The 23,629-nt window shown below is 37.8% G+C and overlaps 1 protein-coding gene across 4 annotated transcripts; it reads right to left on the bottom strand.

Moving 5' to 3' along the window:
- Positions 1-1,276: 1,276 nt before the first annotated feature.
- CD274 (CD274 molecule) lies at positions 1,277-22,379 on the bottom strand. 4 transcript variants are annotated; one of them, XM_060014705.1, is made up of 7 exons: positions 22,261-22,379; positions 17,094-17,159; positions 15,862-16,203; positions 9,113-9,397; positions 6,974-7,081; positions 5,488-5,547; positions 1,277-4,386 (listed from the first exon to the last, which is right to left on the bottom strand). In XM_060014705.1, exons 2-7 carry the CDS (start codon positions 17,143-17,145, stop codon positions 4,364-4,366), a joined length of 870 nt encoding a protein of 289 aa, XP_059870688.1. In that variant the 5' UTR covers positions 17,146-17,159; positions 22,261-22,379; the 3' UTR covers positions 1,277-4,363. The 4 variants fall into 4 exon arrangements, with proteins under 4 accessions (XP_059870688.1, XP_059870686.1, XP_059870684.1 ...); XM_060014703.1 differs by lacking the exon at positions 1,277-4,386 and having other exon boundaries at positions 5,331-5,547; XM_060014701.1 differs by lacking the exons at positions 1,277-4,386; positions 5,488-5,547 and having other exon boundaries at positions 6,764-7,081.
- Positions 22,380-23,629: the final 1,250 nt, after the last annotated feature.

Raw genomic sequence — 23,629 nt, 5'->3', positions numbered from 1 at the left:
TGTAATCCCAGTGCCTGACATAGAGTACATGCTCAATAAATGGTAATTATTATAATTATTAATGATAAAACCCCACCACTAACAATTGCTTCAGTTTAGTCAAACTTTAACCTCTTTTAAAACATAAATAATTCTGGAAATATTTAAATTATATAGGGGTAATTTGATTTGTAGTATTAATTCCCTTGAAACTTTGTGGGCCTGGAGTAGGAAAAAAGTACAAAAATGGCATGTATCTACCTTCACAAATTTGGTCAGGGATATCTACAGTGAAAAAGCTAATTTTGAATTCTAAGTTTTAAAATAGTAATAATCTATAATTTTCTAAAATATTTAGATAAAAATATATTTGGTCCACTTATGGCAGATAGTCACATGCTTGTAAAAGGGATTGGAGTAAAAGCTTAATGACAGCTTATGGTACATTTTCAAGCTAACTTTCCTACAGTATGGACCCTTCCAGTGTCACAAAAGTCCATCCAGAACCATGACCACCAAAGCCAGCCAGGAAGATTGATCAGAAAGGTGAAATATACTGATGCCAACCATGCATTTTTATTGCTTTCATTGCCCAGCAGTGGCATAAACATTATATCATCATCATTTCTACAAAGATACTGATACTCTTTCTTTAGAACCATCTAGAATCTGACATATTCTTAGAAATAGTCATCATTATCTTTTGAGAGTGTCTGGTTTAGAGAAATGATCAAAAGTCTCTTTAAAGTAAGCCTGATGACTAAGTAATTAAATTAGTTGACATTAAATCTTCTTACTGTCCCACCCTGAACCAGGCCTTAATCCTCAACTTGACTTCAATCTAGGTTTCTCACTTCCTTTTCAGAACCGCATGATTGAAATACATCCAGCTTCGTATGCATGGGCTTGCATATCCATATCTACTGATCTGAGAAGAGTACTCTCGTAAAGGAAAGCCCCTTCATTTCCCTATAGTTCTCTTGAAGACCACTCCTCTCCCATCTCCCTTCCCTCAGATCTTCAACTTGGACAACACAATTTTGACTCTTTTCTTGGTATTGTCCTAAAGGAAGCTATCAAGTGAGAAAGGATGAAAATTTTCAATGCATTCTTTAAAAAATTCTTTTGATATTTTTTCATCACACAGGATGCAAGAGTATGCTGTGTAAACATAGAAGCTATGAAAAAAAGAACTAGGAAGGTAGCTGAAGATGTTACAAGTAACTGTCTCCATCGGGATGTTGAACTGGGAATGGTCTTATAAAACATATAGAAAACAAGAAAATAGATATGTGGGTGCACTGAAGAACAAAATAAATAAGAATATTTTATTAAATTAATGCAGGTGTAAACAGTGACAATCCACTGCAGAACTAGATATCATCTCTGCCTGTATCATTTACAATGAAACACAAGACAAAGGGATAAAGTGCCTTACAAATCCCATACCACAAGAAGGCATTAAGATTTAGGAATGGAGTAAATAGACTTTACGTCTTGCTGAACCAGAATCCTCACTTGTACTTCACACAAACAAAGGATACTGTCACTCAAACAAAGGATACTGTCACTCAAACAAGGGATATTGTGCAAATGAACATGTACAAAAAGATAACAGGAAAAGTTCTATTGGAGATTCTGTTTCTTCAGCCTTGACATGTGGCAAAGCAAAGACGGTCTTCCTTGTCAGTGATCCAGGTAAATGGCCAAGAGGGAAGAAATACTCTGGGACCTCCTGAGAGGGCATCTGAACTTTTGGAAAGCAATGTATTAGGAGGTCTGTGTAGTGGTGAGAACTGGTGGGACTCAAGGGTTCAGGCACAGCTCACAGGCATCACAGGCCTTTTCTGGCACAGATGAAGGTCTAGGGTCAAGGTACTTGACTGGAATTTCCAAAAAGAACATGTAATTTTGCAAGTGCAACATTGAATTCAAGTTTCTTTTTTTTTTTTTTTGCAGTACGCAGGCCTCTCACTGTTGTGGCCTCTCCCGTTGTGGAGCATAGGCTCTGGACGCACAGGCTCAGCGGCCATGGCTCACGGGCCCAGCCGCTCCGCAGCATGTGGGATCTTCCCGGACCGGGGCATGAACCCGCGTCCCCTGCATCGGCAGGCGGACTCTCAACCACTGCGCCACCAGGGAAGCCCCAAATTCAAGTTTATACTCAAGAGAAAAGAGAAAAAAAACAAGTTCCAGACATGATTCTGTCATACAGACTTAGCAATAAAGTCATCCTTTAGAGCCAGGTTGACCCCATGTACCCTGGAAAATCCATTTTGAGAAACACATTCTCTCTTTGAGAAACACAAAATAAACCAAATCCAAACACAGTCATAGAGCAAGTACTCGACAAATGCTGGTTGTCTAAATGTAGATGTAGTAACTCTTTAGTATGTACTACATCATATGAAAGATACTAAGAGACTATGGAAAAGATGACCTAGAACAAACAAGACATAGTACCCAGCCACTGGGAACTTCAAATTTGTTCTGTCTACTACATAAGAAATAGTATATTAAATAAAAATAGCATAGCAAAGGGCACAGAAGACGCATAATGCATTACTACTTATGTGAAAAAGAGCAAAAACTAAAAATATATACACATTTTACAAACATTTCCACATATGTTCATAGAATATCTTTAGAAGACAAATAAACAAAAGACAAGTGTTGTTGCTTCTGGAAAGGGAAACTAGATGAGTAGGAGGATGGAATAGAGACTTTGTAATGTCTCCTACTGCACTTTTTGAATTTTGAATCATAAAAAAGTATGAATTCAAAATTCAATTGCATTTAAATAAAAAAGAAAACTGCTAGACAATACTAGGCACTATATAAATAAACATCAAATTGCATGGCAAAGGCAAACAAATCAGGGGTAAATATAGTCATAGAAAAGGAATTCAAGAACTGTTTTCCACAGTTTTAAAAAATCTGACATCTCATAAACTAAAATTGCTTTGATTATTAAAATGTTTAAGTATTTTCAACTGTCCAGGAACACACTGGCTGGCTACCCAGAGCGTCCCCTCCTTCGGCAGCATTTCTAGACTTTCCTCCTCATACAAGCATTCTCCTCGAACACCGTATACTATGATAATGCACCATGTTGTAGCAATACATTTTCTTACTGCTGTCCCCATGATACTATGAGCTCCTCGAGGGGAAGTGCTTTATCTTGCTCACATCTGTATACTCTGCCTGGCACAGTGATTAACATGGTAGGGCGCTTCCTAAATGTTCACTGAATGAATGAATTTCTTAAAGTAAAACAGAGCTGTAAATTGTATTCTAAAAGGACAGTGGGTAAAAAAATTTTTTAATTAAAAAAATATTAAAAAGAATGTGTATATGTGTATAACTGAGTTACTTTGCTGTACAGCAAAGATCGGCACAACATTGTAAATCAACTACACCTTAATTAAAAGAAAGAAATAAAAGGACAGTGGGTGACAGTCTCGGATATCTGAGGTCTGCTGTTTATTGTCTTGGGCACGTTATTTTATCTTTGCTCCCTCAGCTGTGAAATGGGTAGAATAGTGCTTGCTACAACACAGCTGCTACAGGAATGAAATGAGATTATGTGTACACATAGTTGTAAAGCTGATACTTAAACGTAACATATTTTGGTAATGTATCTTACTTTGAGGTCTGAGAATAAGATTATCCAAGTCAGTCAAAGTATCAATGGGTTAAATAAGGTAATATCCTATACAAACCAATGGTTTGTTCTCTATGGTTCCTATGTACTGATAGTTATAGAGGATATCAAGCAACTTACAAATACTATATTTTGCTGGACACACACAAGTCATCAAGCAGTAAGTTTGGTCTGGTGACATAATTTTAACTTCTAATACAGCATATCTTCAAAAGAAATCACTCACAACCACACTCACATGACAAGACCCCACAGACTTAAAATAAATAAAAATAACTCATACTTAAGTACTGTTGCAACACTGGGACTCTCAATTACCCAGAAGACAAATCAACACTGAGTGAAGGCAAAGGGCACTTCTGCAGGAACTGATCATTAAATCAGGGAATCTCAACCTGTTTTCCTAGGATGAGTGATGGATAATTTGCATGGAGATTTATCATTCAGAAGTGTCCTTTCTCCTTTTCATATGCATTGATGAGTCTCCCAGTCATTTTGAAGTATCAAGGTTTCCTTCCAGGCTAAGGCTACCTTTTTTACTCCTTCGTCCTTTGTTCTCTTCTTCTTTCCCAGCTTCCATTTTCAGAGCTTGGGCCTTTTAAGTTCTACATCATCTGCAGCCCACTGGCCCATTGCATGCCTCTGGTCATGCCTAGCCCTGACGAACTCAAACCACAGGCTGAGAATCCCTGCTTTAAGATCAGAAGTTTCAACGTCGGATTACGTCTCCTCAAATTGTGTATCTGGAGAGTGAAAATGAGAAACATAAGTTATATTTGCTAGATGATATAATAAACTTGCAATAAGAGAAAGAAGCATATTATATTTATGTCCAATTCCCCTTACATGATAAAGTGTAACCAACCATCCTGGTTTGCCAGGAACTGTCCTGGTTGTGAAACTGAAAGACCCATGTTCTGAGAAAACCCTTAGTCCTGGGCAAACTGGGATGGTTTGTCACCCTAGGATGCTCCAAACAACACTCATTAATTAGCTTTACAACACAAATGAGTGCTATGGACTATATAACGAAACATGCCTGAGCTTGTCCAAGGTAATTAGACTACTTTAAACTTGGGCTCATTGTGAAGTGTGGTTTCTAATTACATTAATAAGAATTAGAAACCTAAATATAACTTTCCTCTTAGTTCAATCATCTGGGTGAGGTCTTTGTGGACTTCTACAAATGTAGACATTTGTTGTGGAATGGATTCAAGTGAACAGGTTAAGAGTAAGGTTCTATAGTCAGGCTAGTGGGCCCCAACGCCTTATTTTTGCCAGATTTGTGTTCTTGGGTAATTTATATTATCTTCTTGACGCTCTGTTTTCTCTACTATAAAATGGGAATAATCCTAGTATTATCCTAGGATAATAAATAAATAAATTCTCTTTGATTTTGTGGAGGGAGGAGATTGAAGTACTGCACATGAAGCAGTACACACAGTGCCTGATACACGTTTTATCTATCTATCTATCTATCTATCTATCTATCTATCTAGCTATCCATCCATCCATCCATCCATCTATCACCCATCCACATAAATCACTTCAGTCCCCTGTTGCAGGGAGATGTTAGGATGCAGAGCAATAGAAACCTAACAGAGAGAAGCTGCCTCCTTCCCCCAGCTCCGTAAAGAGCCATCCCTCTACTCTACTTTGCCATCCCTAAATCTCAGACTGTGGGAATAGTTCTTATATCAGAGTTGTGAGGCAAAGAGGAGCTGGCAGTTCCAACAGTCAGTATTCTGTAAAATGAGGGGAGATTATGGCTGATAGCCTTCTCCTTGTTCTTTAACTTTTTGTTTACTTTTCCTTCAACTTCCGATCCCTGCTAATATTCTTACCATTTTGCTGCTTTGAGTTCATATCTCGGGTGCCACATTTTTCCATATCCATCACTTCCACTTGAAAAAAAAATTATTTTTATTTCCATATAACACAACTCTACATCCCACACAGTGACTCAAGTTTAAATCCCAGGTTCCTATGAAACATTTTTAATCCCTTAGGAAATCTGGTAGACTTCCATATTCCAGGAGTCCCAACCCCTGAGGTTAATTCAACAGTTTAATTAACTCAAAATTTTCTAGATTTTATTCAGGAGTATATACTTATATTTTCCATTCTTCCCCCAGAGATGTACCATATTCTGAGATACTTTATTATACGCTGGTTATCTAGTCTATTTCACATGGAAATGCAAGTTGGCCACAGCCACTTCCTTGGACAAATCAAAGCCATCTCAGGTCTTCCTATCACTGAAACTTGATCCTTATACTCTGGCTGTCTCAGTTCTGTTAAGTACTTGTTCATTAGAAGAAGCTGACCTCCACTCCCTCAATTACACCACTTTCCCAGATCCACCCACCTCTTAAGGGGTTGTAGGGAATTTCTCAACGACTATTGGAATTCCCTTCCATTTTCCACTTCCCTATTTGTCATCAGATAACTTTATACACAGATCATCATCAGATCCTTTGGTGTACTTCTCAAAGTACTGGGGAAATGTTCGCTCTGAATCATCTTAAAATGAAAGGAAATTATTTGAATAGCCACGTTTCCCTGAATTTTAATTGCCCCCTTGGGTAAATAGAGAAATACACACATTAAAATTATTTTAAAATCTATATAACACCCTCAGCCAGAAATCTTGCAAACTACTCTATGGTAAAAGTATCACTGCTCTCCATAAAGAACTATTTTTATTATTTAAAGGTCCCAGAAACCAGCTCAATATAACAGTGCAACTAATGCTTGACAAATTGAACTGAAACCAACAGGCATTTAGCTTTTTCTCTTCTGTAAGTCTGTGGTTATTTGCATGACGGAAAGAAATTGTTTAACACTTGGTCTTCTTCAACCTCCATACACAACCTTTCTCTCACGATCTTCACCCAGCAATCCTGTACAGCTTCACTATAATTGCTATCAAACAGTGGAGTGTCTTTGTGCTACCTTGCAGAGGCAAGTCAGGTTTGCTTGCAGCCATGATCCAATTCTCACCCCCTTGGAAAGGTTACTACAAGTGTTCACTGCCGCCCTTCAATGAAAGTGATACTGCAGAACAGTAACTAAAAACCTACTTTGCATAACTGAAAGTTGGCCCTGGAAGGGAAAGCTAATAGGAAACCATTTGATAAATCACTGTTTCCTGCTGGGGGCACCTCTAGCATTTTGGGTAGAAAAGCTCCCTGTTACATGGGACTGTTCTGCAGATTACAGGAGATTTAGCATCCCTGGCTCTGCCCACTAAGTGCCATTGTGACAACAGTAGCACTCTCATACACTTCTCCTCAACCCCAATGGAGACTATTACAATAAAGGAAATACCATCTCTTTTTAGATAGAAGATGATTGTCAGGGTTACACTAAGGAACAACAGGAGAGCTCCCAGAATCACCAAGTGAGTCCTCTTTTTTGCTGGATCTGGATATGGTTCTGAAAAACAAAACAAAATAAAAAGAAACTAAAGATAAAATCTTCTTTGGAAGGGCAAGAGAATAATCATCTTTGAAGCTTAATTTAGGATAGTATGAGGTTAATTTTCTTAAATACCATAAGTTCCCTTCCAGTGAGTGGCTGGAATGGTGAGATACCTCAGATATGAAAATGGGAGCAGCATGGAAAAGTGGAAGCAGCCCAAGTTTTGGAAAGATGAACCTGGGGTTAAGTTCTGCTGTCACTCACTAGTTTTGAGATCTCCAGTAAGTCCTTTAACCAGCCTAAAAAATGGAAATGCTAATGAAATTTTTGTGAGGCTAATGTTTATAAAGTGCTTTTCACAGGGAGTGGCAACTCAATATTATATGGTAGCCTTGATTATTTCACTTCCTGCATTCCTTAATATAAAAGGTAGCAGCCTACTGCACATGGCAAAGATGGAACATGAAGGCCAACTGGCATTGTCAAAGAGCTCCTGCTTCCCCATATCTGTGGCCATGATTGGGACCATTGTTTGCTATCTTTTCTTTCTCCACAGTTTGAACATCTTGGGACATCTAATCATTGGCACCTCTCACCAACCTGTCTCCAGTCCCATGCAGGAAGAAAAGGGGTCTTATGGCACATGATGCTCAGAGACTGCTAACTCCCACCTCCCACCATTAGCCATGATCCATGACTACCTAGTTCAAGCTTTAAAGCTGTAGTCAGCTTTTCTCTAGTAGCTTGCAGTTTACAGAGCCTGTTAATAACTTTATGAATTAGGTGTGCCATTTTTTATTTTTTAAATCCCCAGGTTACAGATGAGGAAACAGATTCTGAGCAGTTAGGTGAGTTAACCCTAGGTCTTCCCACAAGTAAGTTATCATAAAATAGCTTTTAAATGACAGGAACCTATTATACTAATGCAGCTCCTACCAAAGTGATTCACACCCCAGTAAGAGCATCTCTTTAATTTTCTAAACTTCTTTTGTTCTTTTTCATAGGACCACCCTGGATTATTTTTTCCTATTGTTTACCTTTTCTATTCAATTTTTTATTTGTTTTCTCTGAAGTACCTAAGCTTTACTTTCAACATCTAGTGGGGGAGAGAGTGGTGAGAAGTGCCTCTGAGAAGCAGACAATATAAACCTCTGGGTTTATATTGGGTTGGCCAAAAAGTTCACTCGCTTTTAAGTAAAAATAAAAGACACATTTTTCATTTTCACGAAGAACTTCATTGAACAACGGATTCACTAACCGAACGAACTTTTTGGCCAAACCAATATTAACATCATGCTCTCAAGCTCGCCTTCTCTAAAGGTCTGAGCCTCTCACTAGACTGTATCCTGCCTTACCCACTTCTATAGGAGAGTGAGATAAAAATAAAATAGTTGATTCTGCGCAAACAAGAGTCTCAAATTATTTTCATACACCGTAGCTCATGTATTCCTATGATGGTATTGCCCAATAGGTTATAACTATATAAGAAAAGTGAAACACACAGAAGTCAAGTTGCTTGCCCAGGGACACACAGCCTTATATCTTACGCACTAAGCAGACTACCTTGGAGGAGGCAGATGGGGAGGAAGGATCTCTCCCGTTTGGAATAAGATAGGAAAGTACATTCCATTTGCTTCCTGCCACAGAAACCCTGGAAAGAAGGAAACAGCTCTGATGTGCTCAGATTTGGATTCCTGAAACTTGGTCTGAGTTGAGTCTTCCTCTCAGGTGCTGCCCTAGATCCCCCAGCCACAAGAGCATGTCCTACATAAAATGAGATTGCCTGTTTTATTATCTACTTCCTGGAGAGTGTTAACTGAGTCCCCAATGCCTGGCACGTACCACATATTCAATAAATATTTGCTGAATGTTTATTAAGTTGCAATATGACTTGGACGAATGGAGGTGAGGAAGTAGGATGCATTTTGTAAATACAGTGTTATTCATTCATTCAACAAACAATGAAAGCTTACAATGAGCAGGCATCAGGCTAGGTACCAAGGGACAGTACTAGGCACATTTTAATTGAGACATTCATAATATTACCTGGGATGACCAATTCAGCTGTACTGTTTTCCTCATGACCTAATCTCCGAAAAATGCAGTAGAAAATCTCGTTAGCTGTTGTGTTGATTCTTAGTGTGCTGGTCACATTGAAAAGCTTCTCCTCCCTCTTGGAACTGGTAATGGTGGTTTTGCCACTCAGGACTCGGTGGTCACTGCTTGTCCAGATGACTTCAGCCTCAGGGTAACCCTCAGCCTGACACATTAGTTCATGTTCAGAGGTGACTGGATCCACAGAAATTGTTTGGTTGATTTTGCGGTATGAAGCTAGGTCATGAGCAAAAAGAAGGCATGGCTTTCACTTAGCACAGAACTAGACATGTGGCTTGGTCTTGTCTACCTTAGAAAGAATACCAGTCCAGGCTGTTCTCAGAGAAATAAGCTTAATTTTCAGATGTTTCAGCAGTGGGGAATGCCTGGTAGTTCTGCCTCAACTCTTCCACTCATACTTGGGCCAAGTTTGGGCTTAAAGGAACAACTACCTTGCTATAAAAAACATATTGCTATTTTTATTGAGCTCAAAGTATTAATAAATGTATAGATTAATTAAAAGAGAATTGTCATCTTTAAACCAGTAGTCTTTCTATCTAAATATAAAATATGTTTGTCCATTTACTCAAGTCTTTATGTGTTTCGCAGTAAAGTTTTACAGTTTTTACAAAGGGCCAAATTCTTAAATTTATTATCTCTTTGTTGATGTAAAGCTGTCTTTATAAACATGAACATCTCCAGCTGGTCAGTACTGTTTTCTTAGACTTTATTTAATAAACAGAAAATCTCATTTTGATGGGCCATTCACTTTTCCAATTTTAGGTAAATGATAAGAAATTAGGTATGAAAATAGTATAACGTCATTGTAAAACTGGATACGTGTTCCCTGCATGATAATTTTTAAAGTTTACATGCATTTTAAAAAATTTTACAATAGTTTTAGATATACAGAAAAGTTGCAAAGATAGTACAGAGTGCCCACATACCTCTCCCGTTTCCTCTATTGTTACCATCTTACATTACCATGGTACTTTCATCCTAACTAAGGAACCAACATTAGTACAGTACTATTAACTAAACTTTATACTTTGTTCCATTTCACTAGTTTTCCCTAATGTCCTTTTTCTGTTCTAGGATCTCATCTAGAATACCATATTATGATACTTATTTTTTAAACTTTTTATGCTGGTTATTTTAATAAATCATTTAATTATACTCAAGGAAGAAACTTTGATTAAATTTTAGATCGTAAGTTTGGGACCCTTTTAGGATTAAATGTACTAAATATTCTAGTAGATGTACTAAATATTCTAGTAGATTATTTAGTGCATTTACAATGCCTAAGAACTTTTTCATGTTTATTCATGATAAGTATGTTAACATGTTATTATTCTGTTGGCACAATTTTTATTTTACTCCTAATATTTTAGTGTAACCACTAATGGTCCACCTAGAGCCTTAATTCTCCATTCCTTTACTAAAGACACAACAATGGCTTTGTGATATGATATATTCACAGAGATTTAATACAATACAGCCAGGATCAAACAAAACTGAAATAATGATATTATGTTCAATGAAAACATTGGAAATCAACATAATTACAATTTCAAAACATATAAATAATGGTTCTCATGAGTACTTGAATCCTCAACCTTTATCTATTATATTTAAGCATTCTTTTAAAAAGGAATCCACTGATTATACCTCATGAAATAATATTACCATAACAGGTTCTAATTCATATAGCACATAGCTTGATTTTTGGACAATTAAAATTCCAAGCCTAAAATCAGAGTGAATAGTAAACTTTAAGGGTAAAATGTTTGCTTTTTTACCCTTTGATTATTATTTTTAATGGAATAAGAATAAAGAAGAATGTTGTTTCATGCCTGGGCATATGTATAAATGTACTGTACCGTTAACGGCCCAACAAATTAGCGGATTCATTCTACTCACTGATTAAATACCCATTTTATTAGTCTCTCAAGTGGAGCACATGTATTTGGGCTTAATAAGAAAATATTAGAACCTCCACTTATATGTATTTTTATCAAAACAATTAAGAAATAATCTAAGCTTAATGAGATTTACTGATTGACACTGGGCCTCACTTTGTCTTAAAGGAATAGGGGAGTTTTATAACACCTAAGGGAGGACAGTGACTTGTTTGGGATTATTACAGATATTCAGGTTCTCTCATATAATTTCTTTTTAAATATTTATTTATTTAGCTGTGTCGGGTCTTAGTTGTGGCATGCGGGATCTAGTTCCCTGACCAGGGATCAAACCTGGGCCCCCTGCGTTGAGAGTGCAGAGTCTTAGCCAGTGGACCACTAGGGAAGTCTCTCTCATCTAATTTTAACTAAACTAACCTGCTTACAAAATGAACAACTAATTAAAAGGTTTCCCACAAAGAAACTGAGGACTGGATATATTACCAATAAATCAAGCAAAAACCAAAAGGAAATGGCAAGAGTGATACTTCTTACCATGACTTTATGAAGTAAAACAACAAGTACCTAATTGGATCTGACAAGGCATTGGTTAAAAAAACCTTAAGATTGTCAAGACCATCCATTTTTGTTAATGCGAAATTTCACCTAAGATATATTATGCCTTGAAATATTAGCTAACTATAGTGAAGCATCATAATTAGTAAGACTGAAAATATTGTTTATTAAATTTTCATTTCATATTTTTAAAATTTCTATTTTTGTACATTTATAGAATGTGCAATGTATTATGTTGAACCATATGAAATTGGTGATATTCAATTACTTTTGCCTTTAAAAAATGTCAATTTCTGATGATGTAACATATATTAGCACAAGTACATTCTTTATAAACACACACATACATATATTAGTTTAACATGCTTTACTAATGGGGTAGGTAATCGAAAACATTTGCAGACTCCTGGTTTACTAGATCCAGCGTACACATGTTCTAATGCAACTATTACATCCGGACAACGAAAAGCTAACAGTAGTTTTGAAGTCAATATACAACTCAGGGCTTCCCTGGTGGCACAGTGGTTGAGAGTCCGCCTGCCAATGCAGGGGACACGGGTTCGTGCCCCAGTCCGGGAAGATCCCACACGCCATGGAGCGGCTGGGCCCGTGAGCCATGGCCGCTGAGCCTATGCGTCCGGAGCCTGTGCTCCGCAATGGGAGAGGCCACAACAGTGAGAGGCCCGCGTACCGCAAAAAAAAAAAAAATACAACTCAATACACACTTTGGAGGTACAAATACAGGAAATAAACCTGGTTGTTAAGGGCACAGACTTCAGAGACAGATTGCTTGAGTTTAGAACCTGGCTTCATCACTTAATAGTTTAATGAACTTGGCAAATTACTTAATTTCTTTGGACCTCAGTTTGCTCAGCCATGAAATGAGAAGAATACCACCACATATCACTGACTCTTAAGATGTCACCTACTGAAAGACACACTCAGATTTCAGAGATAGTAAAATGTGAAAAACATGCATCTTAGACATGATAAAGCTCCTACTCCATAGAGTCGCTTGAGGATTAAATGAGATAATATAGGCAAAGTGCTTAGGATAGGCCCTGGCACATAAGTACTATATAAGTGTTAATTACTACTGCTTTTACTGCTAGAGCTGCTCTTCCTCTTCTTACTACTAGCAAAGTGCACTCATGTGGTATTCTTTAGAAAGTACTGACAGTTCCTGATGAACAGTCTTGGAAATAAATTTTCATGTATCCAAACCTGTTCGTGTTTCAAATTTTTTAGGCTTATCCTATTTGAGGAAATATGCCATTCATTCATTCATTCAACATATATATTTTTGTGGGTTCTTATCATCCTACTACTCTTATATGCCAAGTCCTAGGGATACAGTAATAAATAAAATAGATGAAATCTCTGCCTTTGTGGACTATATATTCTAGAAGAAGGAGAGAGATAATAAACAAAATATGTAGGTACATTTATATGATATGTTACATGATATATTAGATGGGGATTTAATGCTACAGGGAAAACTTAAACAGGGCTGGTTGGTGAATTTGGAGGAGAGATGGGGTTGGTGAAGAATGATAGCAGTTAATCCTTGGTCCATATGAACAAATTGGCTTTATCAGGGTAACTATACATACTCTGTTCTTTCAATGCCTCATCCCATTTAAGTTCTTGAAAGTAGAAATGGGCACTTCATTTTCCCTGCTATTAGATTCAGTGTTTAAGGAAAAATAACATTTTCAACTGAAAGTCAGATGCCTGAGAGCCTGGTATTTAAACAAACATGAAAGGTGCAATAACACCAAAGGGATAATAATTGAGTTAATCTAAAGCTAAACTCTTTCAAATTTCAGTTTTGAAATGCTTCACCTTTAAAATCCCATGGTGAGTAAACTCCCTATGGGGAAGCTGTGTTACCACATGTTTGCAGCGATGGGAAGCGAAGCCCGACAGCGTTACTGTGAAATCGTTTGCATATGGAGGTGACTCAGGAGTTCTACTTCCCTGAGTTGTAAAGCTCATGCAAGCTGGCCACACTTCTTTGGTGACACTGCCTCAGTGCAATTGAAGCTTGGTAGCTGACTTGCTTTCAGTGCAGCTCAACTTGACCTCCAAGACCACTATGTGCAAATGACAACTAGATGGAGTGGGACTAGGATGCCAAATTAGTAATTTATAGTACAAAATGAAATGGTCAGACAAATCACATCCTCAAATCTGGTTGGTCATCTGCTTTGCTCCATCAAGGACCCCTCCTTGGAAAAACCATCAGTGCCAAGAGATTTCCCATTGTGTCAAACCACAGCAAAGGAAATCACAAATCCACAAGGGACATTACAGAGCCCAGATAACCTGGAAGAACACCCTTCTTCACTACAGGGACAGCTTTTCCACTCTCTGCATACTCTCTAAGACTGATGAGAGACTCTTCTTCTGGAAGCAGAGACATATACTCTATACTTCCTTCTAACCGACTGCCAGGCTTATGCTCTTCCTCCCTACCCTAGATCCAGCAATGCTGGCTGTTCATGGAGCTAAGTCTTGATAATTTCTTTAATGCCTTGAAACATAGTATGCCTGATATTTGCTGATGGACTGAAGAAAAGTTAAAAATCCCAACTTGGGATCCCATCAGCTTGCTTTCATGAATATCTGTTATGGAGAAGCATATGGTAAGATACAATTAAATTAAATCTACCTCACAAGACAAGTGACATTTTGACAACAGTAGCATTAATTGAGCCAGAATTAGAGACCCAGCAATGTACCATAAAACAGATGCATTTCTCCTAATTCCTATATAATTTTGATTTTGACTTTATAATGATTAGTTACCCCTTTATGATAAGTGTAAACTTTTTCTATTTATATTCCTGACATTCAGATTGATGGTACTTAGGTCAGGAATAGAAACACCAAGGGATGATGATTTAATTCTAGTCACATATTAAAAGGTCACCATGTAAACAAAAGAAGCAAGCAGATAATCTCAAAACTATGACTAGAGATGGCAGATTTCAGCTCAATATCAGAAAGTAATTACAATAGGCTATAGAAGGAAGGTCCAAATGACAGGGGTATCATTGTAGGAAGTATGTGAGTAGAAGATCCTTTCAGGGGATTGCTGTTCTTTGGGTGTTTGGATTAGCTGCTCTTGCCTGGGATCCTTTCAGCTCTCAATTTTATGAATCTTAACAGTGAAAGCAGAGGTGGTCAGCTAAGGTGTTTTCCTTTACTGAGCTAGAAGCAATCCAAAACTTTGAATCCAGGTGACCTGATGTCATATTTATAGGTCAGTACCCAGGAATATGACACAGTTCCTCTTCAATACTCCAAGATAAAAATGGTACAGATTTTTAAGATGAATGTATGCCTAGTGAGCATAGTTTATACTGTCTCTGAGGAAGAATAGTTTATTCAATACTTGACATGATTATTTTTTGCCTTCATAGATTGACTTCAAGTCTTTTTGAATGTGAACCTTACAATGGGGTTTGTCATTAATATATTTATTTGGATTTGACATAGAGAGGTTCAAAGAAAAAATGCTGGCAGACCTCATAAAATTAAGAAATAAGTATTGAATTTAAAAATTCTTGGAGGGACACACAAATAGTGACTATTATCCTTGCATGCCATGGAAGATAGTGGTGAAGGGAGGAGAGACACTTTTGTGGTTCATTTATTCTCTTCCACAGTTTCCGAATTATTTGCAAGAAAAAATATATATATATTTATATATATTACTTTTATAATAATAAAAAAGTGAAGATTAGGAATTTATTTACTTTTTTATTTATTTTTTTTAATTTTTTTTTTTGCGGTACGTGGGCCTTTCATGCCATGGCCTCTCCTGTTGTGGAGCACAGGCTCCAGACGCGCAGGCTCAGCGGCCATGGCTCATGGGCCCAGCCGCTCCGCGGCATGCGGGATCCTCCCAGACCGGGGCACGAACCCGTGCCCCCTGAATCGGCAGGCGGACTCCCAACCACTGCACCACCAGGGAAGCCCTAGGAATTTATTTTTAGGAAAACTGAACATGTTGTGAAACATGACTGCCACATTTGGCTCTGGATCTCCAGGGACTATCAAACAGGATGTGCTCAAGCAACGCTCATTGGATGAGTATGTGAATGAATGAATGAACAGACTGCTGCTGTGGAAAGTGAGGCTGGACTTCCAAGATTGAAAAGTTCTCAACACTGAGATATGGTTTTAATAAAGGCTGTGTCTATCTGTAATAGGTCTTACCATTGACTTTCAAAGTAATCCGCTTGTAGTCGGCACCGCCATAGCTGATCAAGCAGCAGTAAATTCCTGCATCCTGCAATTTCACATCTGTTATCTGAAGTGCGGCCTTCCCCAAGGGGAGCTGGTTCTTCAACAGCAGGGCCCTCTGGTTGTAGCTACTGTGTTGAACATTCAGGTCTTCCTCCCCATTCACAAACTGAATAATTTTCTTATCCTCCATTTCCCAGTAAACAACTAATGCCAACAGGTTTAATTGTTTGTCTACTGGAAATCTGCATTCCAATGTCACATTGCTGCCATATTCTACCACATACAGGTCCTTGGGAACTGTGATAGTAAATGCTGAAAAGAAAGATGACCAATCTTTAGAAGACGGAAAATTCCTCAAAAAATTTATAGAATGAATGCAGGGTTTATAAAAGGTTTATCTGATCACTTATGTGATAATTACATTTAAGGACTTACTTCCCTGAAATACATATTTTATCCAGTGAGCTTGAGACATGTTTTACGATGTATATCTCACTCCTGAGTTAAAATAATAAAATTAGCTAAACAAGTTGTAGTCCCAAAATTCATAAACATACACTACTGTAGAAATATTACATGGTAATGGGGTGCTTATAACAAGGGATACTTTGTTTCATGTGGACATCCCCAGAATGTCCTTTGACTGGACACTCATTGCTTTTTACATAGTCTAAATCATAGATTCCAATAGTCCTCTCTACATACTGCCTGAAACTCTTAATCAGTTGTCTGGCCAGAGGTAGATGAGTACAGAGATTTAGGGAGGGTCTCAGGCTGATGCCAGTACTGTGTTACCCTGACACTGCATGTACACTATAATTCTTCCTTAGAATATACTCACTGGGAAAAGCAGGTCATAGAGCAAGGTGGATAGAATGATCCTGCTTGTTTAAAACAAGCATATAAAAGTATACACATAGGCCATGTCCTCAGATATTTTAAGTAATTACCCTTGGGAAATGGATAATGGATAATGAGTAATGGATAAATGGATATGGGTTAATTTTGTTTCTTTAGATGTGTCCATACTCCCTATATCTTTGTCCATTGAAATAGGTCTATGAAATATGTTTATGAATTATAATGAAGGAAAAATAGAATGTCTTCTCTACAAAAATTATATCTATTTTATTATTTCAGTTTTTATCTTATAGTTAAAATATTTAAATTATAGAACCTAATGAAAGGATTTGGTATCTTACCTTTCAGCAAACAAGAGTAAGCCATGAATGTAAAGATACTGTATATCCTCATCTTTCTGGAATGACCTAATTATGGAAAACACAAAAAGAAAACTGCTTTACTCAATAATTGAATATCCAGACATTATGGGACTTGGCAGTTTTAATTGAAATTGTCTTTTGATAACCAGACAATGATTGATTTGTAAGTGCTGAAATACAGCAGGGAATTTAGAAGTTCAATACCTTCACTTAATATCCCACAGCCACATAAAGCAAAATGAAAAAAAAAAAGGTACTATGATGAGAATTCTAATTACAAGGCCTGTAAAAAAACTTGTACACTCAAAAGAAACCAAGAAGAAAATATTGCACCAAAATCCTCTCAATTACTTTTTGTTTTTTTCCTGCAGTGTAACATATCTAGAAATCCAAGCCTGCCCTATACAAAATTTCAAAGCAAGGAGAATCTAACTTCCATTATCTCCCACCTTTCAATGCCTCTTCCCCCCACTAGCAGCTTTCATCCTACCCTTTAACTATTCAAGCCTTCCACATTATTATCCCAACCATGCCAGTTCTCCCTCAGGTTCCATCCTTCTAAAATCTCCTCTTTCGTCCTTTGCTTATCCCAAATTATAAATTCCATTCCCTCAATAAACTGATTCCACTAGTAGCAGGGGGAGTGAAAAGGAGAAACAGTTGGATTCAACCACTTCACATTAAGATGTGACTAACTCACAGCCCTCTTTCAGGGGTATCTGCCTAGATTCTACACTTCATTGTGTCATCCTGCTTGAAATTCTACCAATTCTTTGATTCAGCAAACATTGATTGAGTAGTTTTTCTGTGCCAGGCACTAATTTAGGCATTAGGGATACAGCAGTGAACAGGAAAGAAAAGTCACTCTCCTCTAGGAGCATATATTCCAGTAGAGGAGTAAATAGAGATTTGTTCTATAGTTCAGCAAATCTGTTTATTTATTAATGTATTTTCTCTCTCATGTAATACATACATTTACATTTTGAGAAGAAAGCCAGCTTTCTGCCTTAGGGTCTCTTCGACCTTTGTATACATACAAAAACTCACAATTGATCAATTAATCAATGTTACACATATGTAAGGCAGAAGATTTATGTCATGCATATATAAATAGCTCCTAAAAATCAATAAGAAAAGTACACACAACCCAACAGGAAAATGAGCCAAAGGTTCTAATATACAGTTCAGAGAATAAGAAATACAAATGACATCTAAACATAGGAAACGATGCTCAATTTTACCAATAAAGAAAAAAATAATAGTTTAAGATATGAGACACCATTTTTCACTTATTAGCTTGATCAAAATTATAAAGTTTCCTAATATTTAGCATTTCTGAGGATACGAACAAATGGGTTTCCTTACCCACTAATGGTAGGAATGTGAAGTTGTATAACCTTTTTTGGAAGGGCAATTTGGTAATCTCCATTAAAATCTTAAATGTATATGTCATATTAGCTTTCACTTCCTCTCTGAGAAATATATCTTACAAAAACAAAAACACATGCATGTAACAATAGACGCCAAAGGATTAGCATTGCTAATACCAGCCCCAAACTGGGAAAACCCTAGATAGCCTAAATGGTTAAATAAATTTTGGTATGTCCATATAATGTAATACCATTAAGGAAAGAATACATGTAGATGTATTGACTTTGTAAAGATGTAGAAAGTAAGTTGCAGAACAGTATATGTAGCAGAAATCCACTTTTGTTTAAAAAAGAAATAATCTGTGTGTGTATATTTAGACATGGAAATTTACAGAAAAATCCATACCAAGATGCTGACAGTAATTATATCTAGGAACGAAATTAAAGGAAGAATAGTCAGGTATTTATCTCTTTATAGTTTTCGAAAGGAAGAAAGGATGGGAGAAAAAGAAGAAAAGGGAGATGAGATTGTGAATGACTTCTTTGGTGTTTTCCTGTGTCCAGATTTTCAAACCAATGAATATGTTTTATTTTTATTAGAAAAAAATAAAAACAAAATTTAATGAACCATTTCATCTTGCCAAGCGGCAGAGAGTTTGGCAGATGGAGTAGTAAAATGGAAAGAACCCCAGAACCCCAAACATCAGAGTTGAGGTAGAATAATGGCATGTGTTTATTTTTCTGTTTTTTCTTCATTATTAAAATAATATTACCACATTATGGCAAATAAGAAAACAAGGGGAAAGTCACCCACTATTCCATCACTTAACCCAGGGAGCATCTGGTAATGCCTGGAAACATCTTTAGTTGTCAAAATAGGGTGGAGAGAGGGTTGCTACTATCTAGTGAGTAGAGGCCAGGGATGCTGCTAAACCTCCTACAATGCACAGGACAGCCCCCACAGCAAAGAACTATCTGTCCCAAAATGTCAACAGTGCCAAGGCTGAGAAACCTTGCAACCACTGTGAGCATTTCGGTATATATTTTTGTTCCAGTCTTTTCCCCATGAAGCTTTTAAGAACAATTATACACATAACACCCATTTTTTCACTGAATATTTTGACAAATAATTTCCATTTTACTGCATGATATTTATAAGTATCTTGTTTAGTGGTCCCGTAATGTTTAGTTTCCCTGTTGTTAGGTAAGGATTGTTTCCAGTTTTAAAAATATAAGTATTTGTGTATTCAGCAAATATTTGTTAAGTGTCTACTGTGTACCAGGTCCCAGGCTAGGCCCTGAGGACAGATTTTCCTCAAGCGGAACTGTTGATCAAGGACAAAGAACATTTTCCTGGTTCTTGATACATGTGGATAATTGGTGCCAGTTACATTGGGTCTTCACTTAGCCTTGGTTTTGTTTAAAATATATATTTTTTCTAATTTAATTACAAAGTACAACTTGAAGTTTGTTGATTGTTTTAGTTCTTTTATGAATTATATGATCATTTTTTGGCCTGTTTATCTTACTGGTTTCTTATCAACCTGTATGAATCCTTCATGTTCATATAGATATACACATACAAAAACGGTAAAATAAAAAATATCATCATCATCCTCTTGCTAGTGTTAGGTACATAATTCTTATTTCACTCCTTTCTGTCTGCCCTGTACATTGGAAACAGGGATGGCAGCCAGGACTGTGAGAACACAAAGGTTGCTGAAATGAGGCTGCAGCAGCTATCTGCCTATCCTTTACTTGGGCCAGAGTTGATTATACCACAGTTATAAAATACTAATGTGATATAATAAACACAAATACATTTATTGGGCAGAAGAAAACTTACGATGCCCCTAACTCCAAGTAAAGAACTGAATAAAACAGAGGGGCATTAAATCCACTCATGGATTTCAACTAACTTTTCCAATGTTTATGGCATACCCTGGTGGAGTTCCTACCCCTTAACGAATTTAGTTGAAAATTTTAGAGGTAACAAAAGTTTACTGGAAGGTGATGGATTAGATCTGATATTTACCTAATTCCTCATTACAGCTCCTCTTCCAAGGCTCCATTCCCTTGGAGTGCAGTTGTTGTTAGTGGAGGGAAGATAGGTAGATAGATAGATAGATAGGGACCATGTAAACAGACATGGTCTTTGACCTCTAAACTCCACATTAGGGCAGTTGGTCTGAGAACACTGACATCTTCTTCAGGGAAGAAACTCTGACAGTATATCTGAATTCCCAGACAAGAACTGAGATATTTAAAGAGCAAGGAAAACGTGAACTAGGGAAGAAGCGATGGTTTATTCAGGATGGGGAAGCAGGTTTGTCCCTAGGGGAACCCAGTGTAACACTATGGAGCTGATACTACTTCTCTAGCTTGCTAAGGTAGGATGGGTAGGACGAAAAGACAGGGAAAAGAACTCAAGCTTTCTTTCTCAAAAGTATAAGCAAGGAGTGTCTTGATATCTGTTAGTTCAGGGTTTCCTTTGATTGTTACCTGATGTATATGTACTATGATTTGATTTTTAAAAATTCCTAGAGTTTGAAAATGTGTCTCCAAGTAAGCTGAAAACCTACCCAATTAACAGATCGAGTTGATCTATTTAAACCTCTATGAAATACAAAACTCTATTAAACTCGACTAAACCCTGTGTCCTTTCTCCTTCCCCTCAGTCACACTGAGATATTCTTGTACATTTCCCATGTGTCGCTTCAATTCCCGATAGTATTTCTGTGGCTTCCTTTAAGACCACACTCTAACTATTGTCCTGTAACCTCTGCCTACTGTACTTAACTGAAAAAAAGGCTATTTTTTTCTTTAGAGTATCACAGTTCTTAAAAACTGCTGGGCAACTGTCAATGTGAACTGACACAACCTTTCTGGAAGGAAATTTTCAATTTGTATCAAAAGGCTGTTAAAACATTCAGACTTTGATTAAGTAGTTATACTTGTAATAGTTAATCCGAAAGAAATAATCAACAATGTCCCAGATATTTATATGCAATGATGTTCAGTGAATGGCTAAAATAGTGAACCACTGTAAATAATCTTTATGTCCAGCATGGGGGATTAATTTTGTTTGGTTATCCAGCACCATGGAATGTAGCCATTAAAAAAAATCACATTTTTAGACAGCAATTTAATCCATAGAAAATCAGCCACATTAGGTGCACAAAACAAGGTGGAACAATGATACGTGAAGACTCCCTGTGTTTTAAGACAAATCCAAACTGAACTTTGACATAGGCTAAGCTTAATGTGGCTAAGAAATGTTTAACATTTTTTTCCTTAGGCTCCTCTCTTCCACCTTCAGGACTCCTTTAGTCCTCAAAGCAGATAGAGCAAAGAACTCGGGCTCGGGTATCCTGGCTCTTACAGCAGGAAGGGACCTTAAGAGATGCTGCAGGTGTGATGACTTACACAGATCAGACTGCTAGTGAGCAGCTAAAGGTGGACTGGGACCCGGGTGTCCCGACCTCTAACCCAGGAATTTCCCTCTAGACCCGGTTACCCACCTCAGGACCACATTCGTGAACGCGCAGGAACATATATGGACTTACAGGATAAGCAAAACTGAATCCCCCTAGCTAAAGGCTAAACTTGTTACTTGTTCCAATTAACCTTAATCGGCTCTACTGCACCCAAACCATCACGCTTTCCCTTTCACTTCTCCTCTCTCCATCCCAAAGAAAGGGTCTGTTGACTTTCCGTTTTAAAGTACCCAGCGAGATGGCCAAAGATGCTGGCCAGTGAGCGAGAACGCTCCCTACCTGCGGGCGGGAGACTCTCGGCTGGCGGGGAGGCTTCGGCACTGCGCCCGGGACTGCGAGGACCACCCGCGGCGGCCCGCAGCTAAAGAGCTAGCGTGGATGAGTTCTCCGCCCACCCCTGCGAGACAGTCCCGCCCCCGGGTCAGCACCCCACGCCCCCGACTGGATTTTCTTACGCTGCCGCTAAACTTGTAATCTGGAAAACAAGCGGATTTTTCATTTTTGGAATAAAAGGTTAGATAAGTGAAACCAAAAGTGAAACTTAAGTCCGGCTTCCCGTAAATCAGCTTTTCAAAAGGAAAGCTTCAAAGATTAAAACAAATCAATATCTGATGTTTTAAACAATGTTTAAAAACAAACCAACGTCCGAAATCATCGCAAAGATTTCAGACGTTGGTTTTACCTTCAGAATTCACACTCTAAATTCTGCCTTGCGGTTTCCCCTCTTTCTGATAAAAGCTTTTACAAGATAACGGATCATCCTGATAACTTGCTATAAATCTACAACATAAAGAAAGTAAAACGACAGGCCCATATGGCTTTGGTTTTTATTCTAGAAAGTAGGTGTGTGTGATAGGAAACATATTTTTAAAACGTGGACTTTGTCACTTCCTCAAAGTTCCTCGACCTAGTGAAACTATCATTGCTTTGTCATTAAAATAACTTCCCATCAGGACTTAAACCTTTTAAGAATGCTCTGGATCCCTGCTATCCTGCCGTCCTTGAGATCCACGTTGGGGTAGCACAGGTGAGGGTTAAGAAAATCCTCTGGTAACTCCGGATCAATGGTTGAGCCCAAGCTGAAACCACGTCACTCATACTGAGGCGGCGGCAGAATTGTGTCAAGCATTCCCCACTACTGAACTTCTAGATGCGGCTCTCTTGCTCTTTCGTTCTCTCGCTCTCTAGCGCAGTCTCGCTCTCCCTCTCTTCTTTCTTTTTAATTTTAAATTGATATATTGGACTCTTCATTGTTTGCTTTTCCTGTTTATTCATCTCAACTGCAATTCAAATTACTGCATAAGGAATGAATATTGAGCTGTCTGTTGTCTTGGATACGGCATTTGCTTCCCAAGTAAGAATTTTCACATTCTTAGAATATCACATATTTTTATTTATTTTTATTTTTTATTTTTGATGTTGGGGGTAGGAGTTTATTAATTTATTTATTTTTGCTGTGTTGGGTCTTCGTTTCTGTGCGAGGGCTTTCTCTAGTTGTGGCAAGTGGGGGCCACTCTTCATAGAGGTGCGCGGGCCTCGCACTATCGCGGCCTCTCTTGTTGCGGAGCATAGGCTCCAGACGCGCAGGCTCAGAGTTGTGGCTCACGGGCCTAGTTGCTCCGCGGCATGCGGGATCCTCCCAGACCAG

This window comes from Delphinus delphis, chromosome 6 (assembly GCF_949987515.2).
Source record: "Delphinus delphis chromosome 6, mDelDel1.2, whole genome shotgun sequence".
Lineage (NCBI taxonomy): Eukaryota > Metazoa > Chordata > Mammalia > Artiodactyla > Delphinidae > Delphinus > Delphinus delphis.
The sequence above is the reverse complement of the archived record's forward strand: the minus strand, read 5'-3'. Positions and strand labels throughout refer to the sequence as shown.